The sequence below is a fragment of the Oryza sativa genome, chromosome 10 (assembly GCF_034140825.1).
Source record: "Oryza sativa Japonica Group chromosome 10, ASM3414082v1".
In the NCBI taxonomy this organism is placed as follows: domain Eukaryota; kingdom Viridiplantae; phylum Streptophyta; class Magnoliopsida; order Poales; family Poaceae; genus Oryza; species Oryza sativa.
In genome coordinates, this window is record NC_089044.1 from 22,480,046 (window position 1) to 22,495,150 (window position 15,105).

Below are 15,105 nucleotides of genomic sequence, written 5' to 3' on the forward strand. Positions count from 1 at the left end.
TTTCATTAGAAAGAAAATGGATAGAGTTTCTTACATAAACAACAGATATATTTTACAGGGCAAATATCATTGTTGACTCTTGGGTAACTCAAAGGACAAGCCCTTGAAGGAATAATTGATATACAGTTTGTGAACACTGAATATGCATATTGCATACACCTCAATAACTCAATCTCTATCCACAAACTGTGATATTCAATTCTACACACCAACATGAACACCAACGCCCTTAAATATACGTAAGATACATATATACACTGTTAATCAAACCGAATTACATCCATCCATCAACTTAACATTCATGAACATGAAAAGACCAACAAATTAGTGCCCTTCCAACAAACTGAACATTTACCTGGGAAAGTAATGCGACCGGCCAACCAGGGGACCATGTATCTTTAATTTCTTGGTCATCGTCTAATTTTTTGTTTTAATTTACTTGTTTCAGGCACGAACATATACATAAAAACATCAGTAATGTCGGCTCAGATCACCGGTCAGTCCGTGACGCTGGTACTAGCATTAGTACTCTTTGCATCTTAATTTATATAAGTGGGCGAGTGATTGACACTCTGCTCCATCTCCGTGTACTTTGATGATCAGAAACACCAACCAGAAGTTGCAATCGCCGGGACAGATGCTCCCATGTCAACCTTCTGCTTTGCCTGAATCTGAATCAAGTTTGCCCGGAGGCTCACTTCCTGCACCTGCAGTCCAAACACAATGTAAGCCATGAAACAGAATTATTTGTCATCAACTAATCCAGGAGCTTGAGCTTTCGTTGCAACAAAAGAACAACTAGACTAGACAAAAACAAATAGAATTAGGGAGTAGGCAGCCAGGCAGCACTAGTGCTGGAGAAATGGAGTATATGACAATCAATCCAAATCTTAGTAGTACAGAAGATACTGATCTCACTAGACCAGATTAGACTAGACTAAATCTGGTTCTGGTGAGAGTGAGGCATCAGCTAAAAACGACCATTTACCAACCTGCAAGCTAGTGACAATCCTTGCCAGCTTCATGGCTTCCTGCAGGCCCTCCACCTCCTGCTTTATCGTCGTCGACAGTTCTTCCAGCGTGCTGCTCGTCACCCCAGCCTGAATAATAATGCACCACCAAAAAAAAAAATCAATCACTCATGCAAGGTTCATATAATTGCATCTAAACTAACCTTTCCTAGTAACCTCGCCTCAAAATCGCCTGTTTGTTATCTTTATCAGCCAAAACCAAATTTTAAATTTTAAAAGTTAGTTTAAGTCGTTGATTTTTCTAAGGTTTTTTCATTGTAGTTTATTTTTAATATTGGTTTTAAACCGTTAAGAACGCAGATGTAAAATTTTTCCATTAGATTATTTTTAGTTGCTCAGTTTATTTTTCGACAGTTTAGTGGTTGATTTATCAAAAAGCTGAATTAATTAAGCGTGTACCGTGGCGAAGAACATGTCGGCGTTGGCTTCGATGTCGTTCACCGTGCCCACGCACGCGAACATGGCTTCGTGCAAGCTCTCCATGTCGCCCTGCAAATGTGAGCAATTTGTTGATGGTTGGTTGGTTGATCAAAGAGTGTAAATATTTCTGTCAGAGACGACGAGGGGAGTAGTGGAGTATACTTGGGCGCCGTCGGCTAAGGGGAGCGCGGTGCAGGCGGCGGCGAGGACGGCGCCGAGGTCGTCGACGGCGTCGGCGTGCGGCTTGGCGAGGGAGTCCCACGACGCGAGCAGCGAGAGCTGCGGCCGGAGCAGCCTCGCCAGCTTCAGCTTCTGCCGCCGCCGCTGCGCCACGATCCGCTTCGCCGCCTGGATGTTCCGGAGCTCCGCCACCCGCAGCCACGTGTAGAACAGCTTGTTCTGCATCCATCCATCCATGGCGCGCCGTCAGAACATGTACGGGAAGCGAGCTAGCGTGCGTCCATGGCGATCGGTGTCACGGCCTCACCTCGGCGGCGGCGGTGGCGCGGGCCATGGCCTTCTCCATGCGGGCGTTGGCGAAGCGCCACTGGAGCAAGCGCGCGGCGAGCATGCGCGCGCGGTGCGCCGCCTCCTCCTTCTCGGGCTCCTCCTTCCTCCGCGTCATCATGTCCCTGAGCACGGCCGATCCTCTGGTGCTCCCGGCGTTCTCCGGCGACGACGACCCCCCCGATGAGCTCCGCCTCGGCCGCCTCGCCGGCTCCCACGGGCCCCTCGCCGCGGCCGTACCCAGCTCGTGCACGGTGTTCTCCTTGCTGCTCAGCGCCCGCCGCGGCGGCGCCGCCGCCTTCACGGCGACGGCGCCGTCGTCGTCGGCGCTGTACTGCTTCTTGCCGCCGCCGCCGAACGAGGCCGCCTTACGGAGGGACCGCGCGAAGTTGGTCGACGAGAAGAGCGGCGCCGGGCGCATCCCATCGTAGACGAACGCGCCGGCGCCGCCGGCGCGCGACGCCGTGGTGCTCGCGCTCCGCGCCAGCAGCCGCCTCGACGCCGTGAGCGGCCGCGCCGCGCCGCCGCCGACGCCATTGGACTCCATAAATTAAATAAATTAATAAATATAAGTTAATAAATATCGCGGCGATTAAGCTTGGCCGATCAGAGCAAGTACATTGCTGGCAAACCCTAGATTCTAAGTTGGGGAGAACCCTGCAGCACTAGCTCTCGATCGAGCTAGTGCTCCGGCTTCAAGAAACTTGTTGCCGCCTATACGTTGCATCGTGGAGAGGTAGAAGAAGAGTGTTCTTGAGAGGGCACGTCGCTCTCTTGACATGATGGAAGAGCTAGATTTTATTCTTCTATATACGCACTAGCTAATTGCAATTAATCATGTACATTAGACATTTGTACAACACATTTCCTGCCAATTGAATACGTCCATGTGCTACGATACTTTCAGTGTAGATACGTAGAGAAGGATGCCTTAATTTGTGACGTATTTGATGGGTTCAGATACTAAGATTATTGTTTAAGCATACACACCCACAAAAAAGGGAGAGATTTGTAGAGAGAGAGATGCTCCTCCAAACATTTTTTAAGAAAAAAAAATATATCTGGCCCATCGTTTTGCTTATTCGGGGAATAAGCGAAACAACATATTTGCAAACAGAAAATAATTTGTGAATAAAACTTTTATACACATGTTTTTATCAACCTAAAAGCGAAGGCCAAAAAATAAACTTCGATGAAAAAAAACCCAAAATGAACTCCAAATTTAAGGTCGAAAAATCAAATTTTGTTTGATAAGTATAAGCGAAAAGATGAGACCCTTAGGGTTAAAATCACGCATCCCTTACCACGTACTGCATCTCTTGTTTAAGCATACACGTGAAAGAAAATGTCCAATCATTTTCTTTTTGTTTAAGCATACACGCGAAAAATGATTTCTTTTTCACGTAGTCTTTTTGGATGCATGTGGAATTGTGGAAAGGGAGATGAGAGAAATGCGAGGTAGAAAATGGTGTGGGGTTTGGTGGGAGAAAGGGAGAGGAGAGCTCGATCGATGGCCATTGTTCATGCATGGCGACCTAAAAAGGGGGGCCAATTTGGCCATTATGCATGCTTCATCCTCGCACACGCAGGAGCTGGCTGCTTGTGATGGTGTAATCTGCGGCGGAAGAAAGGGAGAGAGAGATGTCAACGTTGGGAGAGATAAAATGGCGTATTTAGGTGAGATTTGTGAAGGTACTGGCTACCTATCTACCGAAAGAAACCTGTATCGGTCCATATACTACTGATCCTGAGTCAAGGTCACGGCCATCTAATAATTCTTCATTTTATTTGATTTTTAAAACTGACAGGCTCACCACCCTAATGGATTAAATTTAGGCCTTGATGAAAGTTGTCTCCATTAGTTCAAACCCAAATTAAATAATGGGCCTAATCCTCTTGGGCCAGATTTGCTGATTAGCTAAACAACAAACTATACTGTTTCTTTCTTCAGAGCCCAAGACCGGGGTTACAGATTGTTTGCTGAAAAACGGTATGACCGTATGATCAGTGCAAACTTTGCTGAAAACTGAACAAGCAGGGGAGACTCCTGCCGATGAATAAGTTGTCCATGTTCCAGATTAGGTCAGAATATTCATCACATGCATCATGTTGAAGGTGATAATAAGGTCATTTGATTAATTCCAATCCCTACGCATAGAAGACATGCAACACATAGTAGGTAGGAGTATATGTAATGTATTTTGAGTGATTAATTAATTAGTGGCATGCAAACAAATATTGGGCCTAACCTCTTTGGACAAACTACTGATGGGCCACATCCTCTGGGCCAAATTTGCTGAAGTCTTTAGAACAGTTGTGTGCTATTACAGTTCACGGATGACCTTACCTTATGCTGGGGCTACAAATAACTGTTTAAACAGTATGATCACTGCTATTTTTTTATGTTGGTTGCTAACTACAGTAGATTCTTATATTTGGAACAGAGGCTGTCAATATTGGATAACCCACGGTGTACAACTGACATTTTCTAGTACAGTACCTAATCCTCTCTGAATCTGAACTCTGAAGAAACAACTGTAACATATGTGACTGATTCATCTAAAGCGAGAAGGAAACGGTAAAAAACAGAGATCTTCGACTAATTTCTAGGACTAATAACAGCATGCGCGTTGTGGTTGCACCCATATACGCATTCTTCTTTCTTCTAGGTTGGTTGACCTTGTGCTAGATGACAACCTGAATATGTTGAAGATAATATCTGAATAATCCTGCTACTTGTGGCATTAATTAATTGTGGCCTTAAGAAGCTACCTAGACTTTTTTTTGGGAGTACTAAGCTTTCCTCCTCAAATGTGCACTACACTACTAACACCTGAAGCATATTTCAGGTCATATATCACCAAACTAATCACTGATTAAAACCCTCCCGAGATTGTACTCTCATTCTGAATTTCTAATCTATTTCCATTGCGACTCTGAATTTCTGGCCGGTGAGTTGAGTGTGGCCGCCACGCGATATGATATTATCTGGCAGGAAGTCAATACGAGTGACGTGGACATGCATACCACATGAGTGGCTGACAGATGGGCCCAGCTGAGCTGCCCGAAGACTCTGACGAGCACACACACACGTTCGTGACGTTGGTTAAAATTGGTCAAAACAAAGAGAGTATCGATCCGTCGCGGTCGCCTTGCCCTAGACGTATTACTGCATCTGCGAATCGATCGACCGTATGAATCCGAAGAACCGAAGCAAACATATCATCGACGAAAAGGTCAGGTCAGCACCACTCAGCAAAAGTGCAGCGAATTAATCAACGTGTGCGAAAAGTGCGTGTGCACTGGAGTACCTGATAAGTAGTCGACAAGTCGTGTCTTCACCGCGTGAATCTTCCGTTGGAATTAATGAATGGGCCTTAGCCCACTCGAAGATTAATTCTTTGGAAAATCACAAAAGCCCACCTCATGGGATGGTATGCATGTGGAGTTTAGTACCACCTTGCTTATTCTAGGAGAGGGGGACCTCCTTAAAAGGGAGGATGCCCTCCTAGTTGCTTGAAGCATGTGTGGTGGAGAGAAGAGGGGAAACACACGCGCGCGCTCGCTCGCTTGCCTCGCAGGCTCCTTTTGCAGTTTTGTTTTGTTGCAAATTCGGATTCGTTTTTGTTTTGGAAACGTTCCGAAAGATCCGGTGCGTGCAAACGGCGTGGAGTCCGGATAAGTTACGCGCGACTTATCCGGTTCGGTTACGCGCAGTAGAGATCGTGCGGGCGCCCTGATCAAGCGACCCTTCTCTATATAAACCGACCTGCCGTCTTCACGCAACATACAAAAAAAATCAATCTAGGGTTTGCTTCCTACCTCTGTACTGCGCCGTCGCTCGTAGACTACTCCATCCCGCTCGCCGGCGTGCACCGGCGATCGGGAGAGCAGGTCTCCGGAACCTCTGCCTTCGACGTTCTGCACCGGGAGAAGGCGGCAATAAGGTTTTTGGGAAGCGCTTCGCGCGACTGCTCCCTGTTCGTTCGCGACGGCTCGCCTTCCTCTTCGCTCGCGTGTTTCGTGCCTTCGTAGACACTTGCGAAAAGTTTCGACCAAGCAGCCGGTCTTTCCGTCACCTCGGTACGTGTTCAATATGTTGCGCATATTTGATCTGTTCATGTTATACTGTGTAGTTTACATGTGTAGATCTAATGATGCGTTCATGCTAGTTTTTATCTGTAATGTCATGATTTATTTATGGAATAGATTAAATCATTATATGTCTATAATCTCAACATCTTCATCGCATCGTATCGTATCGTATCAGTAGTTTTTATGGAGTAGTTTTATTTTTTTTAACCTTGGGTAATGTATTGCTAGTACACACTATACACACAGGTTTTGCCTGAAAGTCTGAATGTGCGAGCTACTGAGCTGGTCGTTTCTGAAGGAGTCCGTCGTCCATCGAGATACTCCTCTTAGGAGCAGTAACTTTCATGCTTTATGTGACAGCAAAGGTTGGCATGACTGATTAACCAAAGGTAATGGTCGTTGATGGTGAGCTACAGAGCTAGTGGTGTGTCCTCTTGTTGTGCCAGTGACTAGTGTTAACGATCGTTAATATCCTAACCGTGTGAATCGATCGGTCGTATACTACTGGTAATAGTAATATTGTGGATTTGTAATACTCCATCCATCACATTTTATGTATAGTTTTTATTCTGTGTTCAACGTTTAACTTTTCGTCTTATTTTACTTTTTTCTTAATTATTAGATGATAAAAATATGAATAGTATTTTATGTGTGACTTATTTTCTAAAAAAATATTAATTTCTTAAATAAGACGGACGGTCAAATGTTAGACGCATAGACTGAAAACTGCACTTAAAATGAGACGAGGAAGTAGGAGAAGTGAAATTCTAAAGTTGAGCGGGGTGAAGCTAGATATATGAGGGGTGCCCAGGAACCCGATAAAGCTTTATCTCATCTATTTTACCATGTGTGTATCCCTAAATATAAATTTATACAACCGAATCAGTTTAAACTTGATCTAAAGTAAAATAATTTAAGCAAGTGTCACCTCTTTTCATTTCGTTTTAGCTGCGCCCCTTACTTGAATAGTACTCCCTCCATCCCAAAATATTTGACGCCGTTGACTTTTTAAAATATGTTTGACCGTTTGTTTTATTTAAAAAATTTAAGTAATTATTAATTCTTTTCATATCATTTGATTCATTGTTAAATAGTTTTTTTATGTATACATATAGTTTTACATATTTCACAAAAGTTATTAAATAAGATGAACGGTCAAACATGTTTAAAAAAAGTTAATGGCGTCAAATAGGGAATACTAGTATATTTCGTTTCCTTCACAGGCAAGTGAGTCCGGCCGCATTTGAAGTCAAAGAGTAGTAGTAGAAGAGAAGAGGAGGTCTGAAGGGAAGCTGCAGCCTGCAGTTTCGTGAAACCCCAAAGTATCTTCTTGCCTGCATCTGCATCTGCAACCTGGAACAGTAGTACTCACTCTGCAAGTGCCAAGTAGCAGTAGCGATCATGGGCGTTGGCCGGCCCACTGACGTACGGTGCACTAGTAGCTTTGAGAGTTGGAAGAGAGTGACCGTGGCGCTGGCTACCTCTGACCACGGCCATGGTCACGGTGGGTTCAACTGGCAACTGCTGCCAACGCGCATCCGACGCAGCACGGCTAATCCGCTACTCCAATATGATGCCAATACGCCGCTGCGCCTAACCGGGCGGTGGATTGGTGGCTGCAATATATTGCATGGACGTACGACTCTACAAGTCAATCGCGGCGTGCGTGCCCGCGCAGCGCGTGGTTGGTGTCGCGATTCAATTCAAACTTGGGTCAGCCCGTTTTGGAAGCAGAGATCACAAGGGGACAAACCGAGCGAGCGAGCGAGCTAGACCGGCAACCGAAGCAAAACCAAAGCTAAGCTAGCGACCGGCTTATTAACCGGCCGGGTACGTTGGTGACGACCACGACGCTTCAATCCCCTTTTTTTCCACTTCGATACGACGAAGATTTTTTTTAATGAACGTGCAAAAAAAATTACACGACTAACATAGTTTTAATTACACAATACAAATCGGTCAGACTGGCTTATGCCAGGGAAAAGGGAGAAAAGATAAAATAAAAAAGCTGAAGCTTAGAAAACTACCGTGGCTAAACATAAACTCCAAACAGCGGGAAGGGGCCGAACCACGCTATACACCCAACAAGTCTCTAAAAGCAGCAACGTCAGCTTAAAACCACAGATGGCCTTCCGAGTGGATGGACTCCAGAACCACTAAGACTGAAGAGAGCACAAAGTCGAAAACCCTACGGTCCCGTTCCTTTCACAGCTCCCAAAAGACCACGAGACATGACGAAGATTCAACACTCGCCGTTGCTATAAGTACGATCGAGTCTATGAGTAAACAAAAGATATTTTGGATTAGCTGGAAGCTGTCGAGCGAGCGTGGCGACACGGCCATTCTCTTCCTCCTAGGCAAAACGTCCTCGTGTGCCACGTACTACTGTAGTGCGTTGCTACTGGTACGTGACAAAGCACACTAGCTACGTACTGTTGGCTCGGCCTTATCGCGACGCCCACGAGAAACGAAAGCTGCATATTCTTGGCACACTTTTCACCCAACACTTTTTTGGCCTTTGGACGCTCATCCGGCCGGATAAATACCGGACCTCACTCTCACGACTTTATCCAGTTTTCTTCATTAGTAAGTAGATTATTATCATGTAATCTTTTTAGTTACAGAGGTATACAAAACGTGGCTGGGTTCGTTCCTAGAGGAAAGATTGTCACACATATCCTAAACTATTAAATGATGTGTGTTTTAAAAAAAATACACCAATTTTTAAAGTTCAAATTATTAATATTAATTAATTATATGTTAATGACTCATCCATCATATCTTTTCAATATTATTCTTTTCACATCTCTCTGGTTAAAGCTAAACTGTTTTAAATTTAACTAAATTTATAAACAAATATAGTAATATTTATAATATTAAATTAGTATCATCAAATCAATAATTGAACATATTTTTATAATAAATTTGTCTTGGGTTGAAAATATTAGTACTTTTTTCTATAAACTTAGTCAAACTTAAATCAGTTTGACTTTAACTAAAGTCAAAACATCTTATATCCTATAACAGGAAGAGTACTAATTAAAACAGTCATCAGCACAGGCATGTAGGACAACACAGGGATCGCGATCGATGATCGATGATCTCATCGTCGGCGATATATATATTTATCATTCTTTCTTTGGAGTGCTACAATAAGATTATAAGTGGCCTTGGGGGGAGGGGGGGGGGGGGGTGGGAGGGGAATCATGGAGCGAGTTAACATCAGCACACGATAGAAACGGGTTTAATTAATCCTGACGTGTGAGGTTTCAATTGGATCGTTTCAGTTGGAATTAAGAGCAGGTACAATAGCTGGCTATAGACCAGCTGCAGACATATTTTAAAGAGATAAATAAGGAGAGAGAAGAGCAGCGGGCTACAGATTTGTAGCCAGTTATAGTACGGACTCCAAAATACAATATGTGTATGACAGATGGGACCAGGTATTAATAGTGTAGTATATAACTATTGTATGGATAAGCTATTAAATTAACTATAGATGAATTGAAACTAGCAGTTGGCTATACTATTAAACTTGCTCTAATGGAAAGGGGCAAGCAAAGGATCAGACCAATGAGGCATATGCTTTTTCTTTACAATGATAGATGCCACCTTTAATAGCTCAACCCAAAATATTAAAGTATTCCTCTGACTATATCCGATACTACCTTATCTAAAAGCCGTCATTTGTGTCGTTTACAGTTGATTATAAGTAAAATAATCTAAAGATAAAATTTCTATATATATTCCCTCTGAGTTAATAATACTTGTCGTTTTGAACAATAGTACGGTCTCAAAAAAACAACTTTGATCATTATTTTATTTATAATATGTACTCCCTCCATCATAAAATATTTGACGCCGTTGACTTTTTTAAAAATATTTGACCGTTCGTCTTATTCAAAAAGTAATTATTAATTCTTTCATATCATTTGATTTATTGTTAAATATAATTTTACGTATACATATAATTTTTACATATTTCATAAAAGTTTTTGAATAAGATGAACGGTCAAACAAGTTTAAAAAAGTTAACGGCGTCAAACATTTAGGGAAAGAGGGAGTATAAAAGTGCTAACAAATATATGATTTTATTAAATTATTTTTTAAGACTAATCTATACATATAGTTACAATATTTAAAAGATAAATATTTAAAAAATGATTCATAATCAAAGATTCTAAAGTTTGACCTCATCCTTATCTAAAATGAAAATATTACAAACCCGGATGGAGTACGTTTTTAGTGATCTAAAGGTCAATGTAAGAAATAAAGCATGATGAAAGATAACAATAATCAACTTTAATGGTGAAATTCTAATATTTCAATTTTGTTTGCGGCTGGTACATTGATTGAAGAGCAAACAGCAAAGAGTTTGCAACTGATTCCTGTACGATTAAATTCCCTGCCCGCTATTAGAGATTATGCAACTGCCGGACGGTGACGTACAAAGAGAACGATTCTCTCCTTTAAATTTGACATTGAGCAACAAAATTAAATATCTTGATCGTAGATGTACCTGAAGAGAAGCAAAGCCTTGGAGAGGTTGAGCCGTTGAACAGCTCGTCTACACGTCATGGGAATAGAAAAATAATTTTCCGAATAACATAAGCCCAGGTTTACGTGCACTAAGCCTGCAGCCTGGCTAAATCTCTGCGTAACATAAGCTTTAATACTACTCCATTTGCAGCTTGATTAATTGAAGCTTAGCTTGCCGCTGCCATTTAATATGCCGTCACCGATGCTGATGATGCGGATCTCTGGCGAAAGATTTTCACACACATCTCTGTACCAAACCAAAGCATCAATTCTTTTTGTTCTGAATTGGCTCATTTTTTTTAACCGCAAAAAAGGAGAAGAAAATAGTAATTCGTATTTTTTCCCTTTTTTTTTGGCTAAAAGAAACACTCTATCTCTGATTCGCTGATAAAAAAGGGGAGAGCTCGTGCCGTTGTGCGTGTGTAGCATTTGTGTTGACGACGACGAGGTCGGCCGGGGGCGACGAACGGGTCAATCCGAGCCGTCCAATCCCCGCACGCGTCTTTACTTCGCCTTCGTCTTTCCTCTTTCCTTTCACGAGCCGCGCGGCGCACAGAGCGTTTGCTGCACCTTCTTTTTCTCTCTCTCTCTCTCTCTCTTTCTCATCCGCGCGCGCGTGACACGGCCACGCGCACCCAGCCGTCGCTGCGGGGGTGGGCCCACTCCCGATCCGGCCCCACCTGTCAGGCACGTGTGGGCCCCACCCCTCCACGAGCACACCCATAAATAAGGGAAACGCCGCGCCGGCCGCTTCCCCTCCTCCTCGTTCGTCTCCTCTCTTCTCCATTTTTTTTCTCTCCTCTGCTTTTGAAGGAACTCGAGAAGCATCAGCCGCATCTCTACTACTACTACTACTACCCTTGCTCTGTCTGATCCAAGTCCAGGCAGCAGCTAGCTAGCGTGGTGGTGGTGGAGTCGACGGGGATGGGGTGGTGGCCGCCGGCTGCGTGGCGGCGGTGGGGGGTGGTGGTCGTCGTCGTGGCGGCGTTGATGGCGGTGTCGGCGACGGCGGCGGTGGAGGAGGAGTTGGGAGGGAGGGAGAGTGGAGTCGTGGCAGCGGCGGCGCAGGGGCGGTGGCCGAGGCACCGGCACGCGTACGCGGCGATGATGTACATGGGGACGCCGAGGGACTACGAGTTCTACGTCGCCGTGCGCGTCATGATGCGCTCCCTCGCCAGGATCGGCGCCGACGCCGACCGCGTCCTCATCGCCTCCGCCGACGTCCCCGCCGACTGGGTCCGCGCAATGTGAGTCTCTCTCTCCGCCTCTCCGATGCTCACCTCACCATCGCTAATCGTCGAAACGCGGGGGTAATTACCCTCGCTAAGCCATTGCCAGCGCACGCTAGTTTCTTAATTAATCAATAAAGCCGCGTTTCTTCCTATGGAGGTTTCTGTTTTTGAGAGAGCTTTTCTTCCTCTGGAGTTGGGAACAAGGAAGAAGAAGAAGATGACGTGGAAAGGGCATTTCGGGTATTTTTCAACTAGGATTTAATACTAGTAGATGGTTTCGTGGGAGGGGGCCGGGCCCACCTGCAGAAGGGGAAGCTTCCTATCTGATTAATATTTTAGTGTATCGGATTTTCTCAATGTGTTTGACGATATGAGATGTGCACTGCATATGCTCGGTTTCAACTGGTGATGTTCTTGTCTGATTACATTACCGTTAGTTACTTGTTCTTTCTGGCTAGTCGCTATATATGCCAATATGAAAAATAGTTGTGATTTGGGACGGTTGCGCTGGCTTTGGAACTTTGACTATCTGTTTGCTTGCCTTGGTTGGTAAGGAGTACTAGTTCAATTAATGTGGTCAACTTTCCTTTCTTTGAAAAAATGAATCAGTTGCACCGATGGATATTCTCAGGGACGGTCAAATCCCAAATGATTTGTTCGAAACTTCGAATCAATGGCTTCTTTGTCATAGTCAAAACGTTTCAGACAACATGCAATGCGAACAAAGATGGTTGCAATCACATTTCTTGTTCAAAACTTTCCATGCTGTGGTTTGTTATTACAAGATCTTCATGTGATCTTTTTTTTTTGGAACTTGACACCTTTTTTATTGTGAATGGAAACAGGAGGGAAGAGGATGGCATGAGAGTGGTGCTGGTGGAGAATATGAAGAATCCTTATGAGAGCAACCTTGGAGGGATCAACAGGAGGTTTAAGCTGACGCTGAACAAGCTCTATGCGTGGACCCTGGTTGACTATGAGCGCGTCGTCATGATCGACTCCGATAACATCTTCCTTCAGAAGACCGATGAGCTCTTCCAGTGTGGACAGTTCTGTGCCGTTTTCATCAACCCTTGCTACTTCCACACTGGTCTTTTCGTGCTCCAGGTACGATGATGCAATTCCTGTACTTTGTACAGTATTTTCTAGTCTGTACCACCTGTTCTGTAACTCAACCTAGAATAGGATGTGATCTAACCTAATACAATAAATCTGGATAGGAGGTTTGTCCAGATTCGTTGTACTAGGTTTGGTCACATCTTATTTTAGGTTGGGTTACTTTGGGACAGAAGGAGTATGCTGGTTGAGATTCTGTTGCCTTGATGATTAAAATAAGTTGCTTCTGCCAGGTTACATAGTGTTCATTAGAGTAAAAACGGTGTGTTTCTTAAATTTGACCATACCTACAGCTGTGTTGATGGTGGCATTGGATTGGTAATGGGTCATATGACAGTTGAGCCACTACCACTGGATTGATCATGCATTGGCCATTTGGAGGGTTTGATGAAATATGAGCTGTATTCTGCCAATCTGTACAGTGGATTTTAGCCATTGGCAGGTCACAGACTGGATATTTTCCTTCCATATTCATTAGAATATAGTATCCGTTAGGGAAGTACTACGATGAAATAGCATGTCATTAATAAATAATCAGTGTTAAGTTGTCACACCTGAAAATATCTTCTGCTCACACATATGTAGTGGCAAACAAGTAATCTGATGCTGGTACTATTTCCTGTTACAGTAATCTGACATCGGCAACATTTTCCATTTACAGCCTTCTATGGATGTCTTCAAAGGCATGCTTCATGACCTAGAGATTGGCCGTGCCAACTCTGATGGTGCTGACCAAGGGTTTCTTGTCGGCTGCTACCCAGACTTGCTTGATAGACCAATGTTCCACCCTCCTGAGAATGGCAGCAAGCTCAACGGGACATATCGCCTTCCTCTTGGTTATCAGATGGATGCATCCTACTACTGTTAGTACTACTGTTATACATTTCTCACTTTCATTTTGCTCTTGCCTCTCAAAGATTATCTTTGACACCCTTTTGGTGGAATAATGCAGATCTCAAGTTGCATTGGCATGTCCCTTGTGGGCCCAACAGCGTTATCACATTCCCCAGCGCCCCTTGGTTTAAACCTTGGTATTGGTGGTCATGGCCAATCTTGCCACTGGGCCTTTCCTGGCACAAGCAACGGTGGGATGATCTTGGGTGAGTAAAGACAAGAACTGAACTGAAAAAATGTGCTTGAGCAGACTCTAAACTCCACTTTCATCCTTACTGTTCACTTAACCTTTGCATGTTCACATCAACAGGTATGCCGCTGAAATGCCAGTGATCCTGATGGAGATATTGATGTACGCAGTCATTATAACCATTACCAGGTTGGCAAAGCCTGGGATGACAAAACTGTGCTATAACCGGCGGCCCGAGAAGCAAAATGCCATGGTGCAGGGGCTGATCAAGATGTCTGCAATCGTGGCCATGCTAATTGCATATGCCATCCCGTTCTTTATAATCCCACGCACGGTTCACCCATTCATGGGCTGGTCCATGTACCTGTTTGGTGCATTGGCATTGGGAGTGCTCGTGAGCAATGCCTTCTTGCTTCCATTGCTTGCTGTGCTCACGCCCTGGTTAGCTATTATTGGCATGTTCTTCGTCATGGCATTCCCGTGGTACCATGGTGGTATCGTGAGGGTTCTGGCAATCTTCGGGTACGCATTTTGTTCTGCGCCGTTCTTGTGGGCGTCTCTGGTGAGGGTGATGGACTCGTTGCAGACTATGCTCGAGAGGGAACCGTTCTTCCCTCGGCTTGGTGAACCGGCCCAGGAAACCGAATTCAGCAAGCTGTTTTGATTCAATTTGTACAGATTCAGATGCATCTTCATTTGGACAGAATCACATTCTCTAATTCTTGATTCATTCTGACGATTTTGGCTCAGGCATTCTACTTTGTGTCAGCAGCAATGTATGCCTGCAGCAACCATGATTGATGCAGATACAGTAAAGATAGATCAGTCATACTCTCAAATGGGTAAAGTGCGTGTTTAGCACATGGAATGGGACGGGGGATTGTTGTACATTACCTTTTTCTTTCTTTCCAAAGCTGAGTTTTAGAGCAGTTTACTCTCAAATTCCTTCTCTATGAAAACTACGCATATACAATCTTGTTGGACTTGGAAACCATAATGCTATTATTATTAAGTGACATACAAGTATCTGAACAAGAAGTCTACTAGCAACGAAATCCAGACTCAGAACTGACCACGAGAT

General features: G+C 44.1%; 2 protein-coding genes across 3 annotated transcripts; one reads left to right on the top strand and one right to left on the bottom strand.

Annotated features, from left to right (window-relative positions):
- Nucleotides 1–48: 48 nt before the first annotated feature.
- Nucleotides 49–2,690, bottom strand: LOC4349342 (QWRF motif-containing protein 7). Its single transcript, XM_015758531.3, has 5 exons — nucleotides 1,939–2,690; nucleotides 1,614–1,850; nucleotides 1,431–1,520; nucleotides 993–1,100; nucleotides 49–707 (listed from the first exon to the last, which is right to left on the bottom strand). The coding sequence occupies exons 1-5, from the start codon at nucleotides 2,503–2,505 to the stop codon at nucleotides 600–602; spliced, it is 1,110 nt and encodes a 369-aa protein (XP_015614017.1). The 5' UTR covers nucleotides 2,506–2,690; the 3' UTR covers nucleotides 49–599.
- An 8,667-nt stretch (nucleotides 2,691–11,357) lies between these two features.
- On the top strand, nucleotides 11,358–15,042 carry LOC4349343 (putative glucuronosyltransferase PGSIP7). 2 transcript variants are annotated; one of them, XM_066304777.1, is made up of 6 exons: nucleotides 11,358–11,486; nucleotides 11,626–11,839; nucleotides 12,670–12,931; nucleotides 13,602–13,803; nucleotides 13,893–14,040; nucleotides 14,145–15,042. In XM_066304777.1, exons 2-6 carry the CDS (start codon nucleotides 11,697–11,699, stop codon nucleotides 14,686–14,688), a joined length of 1,299 nt encoding a protein of 432 aa, XP_066160874.1. In that variant the 5' UTR covers nucleotides 11,358–11,486; nucleotides 11,626–11,696; the 3' UTR covers nucleotides 14,689–15,042. The 2 variants fall into 2 exon arrangements, with proteins under 2 accessions (XP_066160874.1, XP_015614016.1); XM_015758530.3 differs by having other exon boundaries at nucleotides 11,358–11,839.
- The last annotated feature ends 63 nt before the right edge of the window (nucleotides 15,043–15,105 follow it).

What these genes read in the sequence shown, in the direction of transcription:
- LOC4349342 (XM_015758531.3), bottom strand. Translation starts at nt 2,505, where the DNA reads ATGGAGTCCAATGGCGTCGGCGGCGGCGCGGCGCGGCCGCTCACGGCG. An exon ending in GCGCCACCGCCGCCGCCGAG is followed by an intron (nt 1,851 to 1,938) that starts GTGAGGCCGTGA and finishes GGATGGATGCAG; the next exon opens with AACAAGCTGTTCTACACGTG. An exon ending in GGATTGTCACTAGCTTGCAG is followed by an intron (nt 708 to 992) that starts GTTGGTAAATGG and finishes TTTGGACTGCAG; the next exon opens with GTGCAGGAAGTGAGCCTCCG.
- LOC4349343 (XM_015758530.3), top strand. Translation starts at nt 11,517, where the DNA reads ATGGGGTGGTGGCCGCCGGCTGCGTGGCGGCGGTGGGGGGTGGTGGTC. An exon ending in GCCGACTGGGTCCGCGCAAT is followed by an intron (nt 11,840 to 12,669) that starts GTGAGTCTCTCT and finishes GAATGGAAACAG; the next exon opens with GAGGGAAGAGGATGGCATGA. An exon ending in GATGGATGCATCCTACTACT is followed by an intron (nt 13,804 to 13,892) that starts GTTAGTACTACT and finishes GGAATAATGCAG; the next exon opens with ATCTCAAGTTGCATTGGCAT.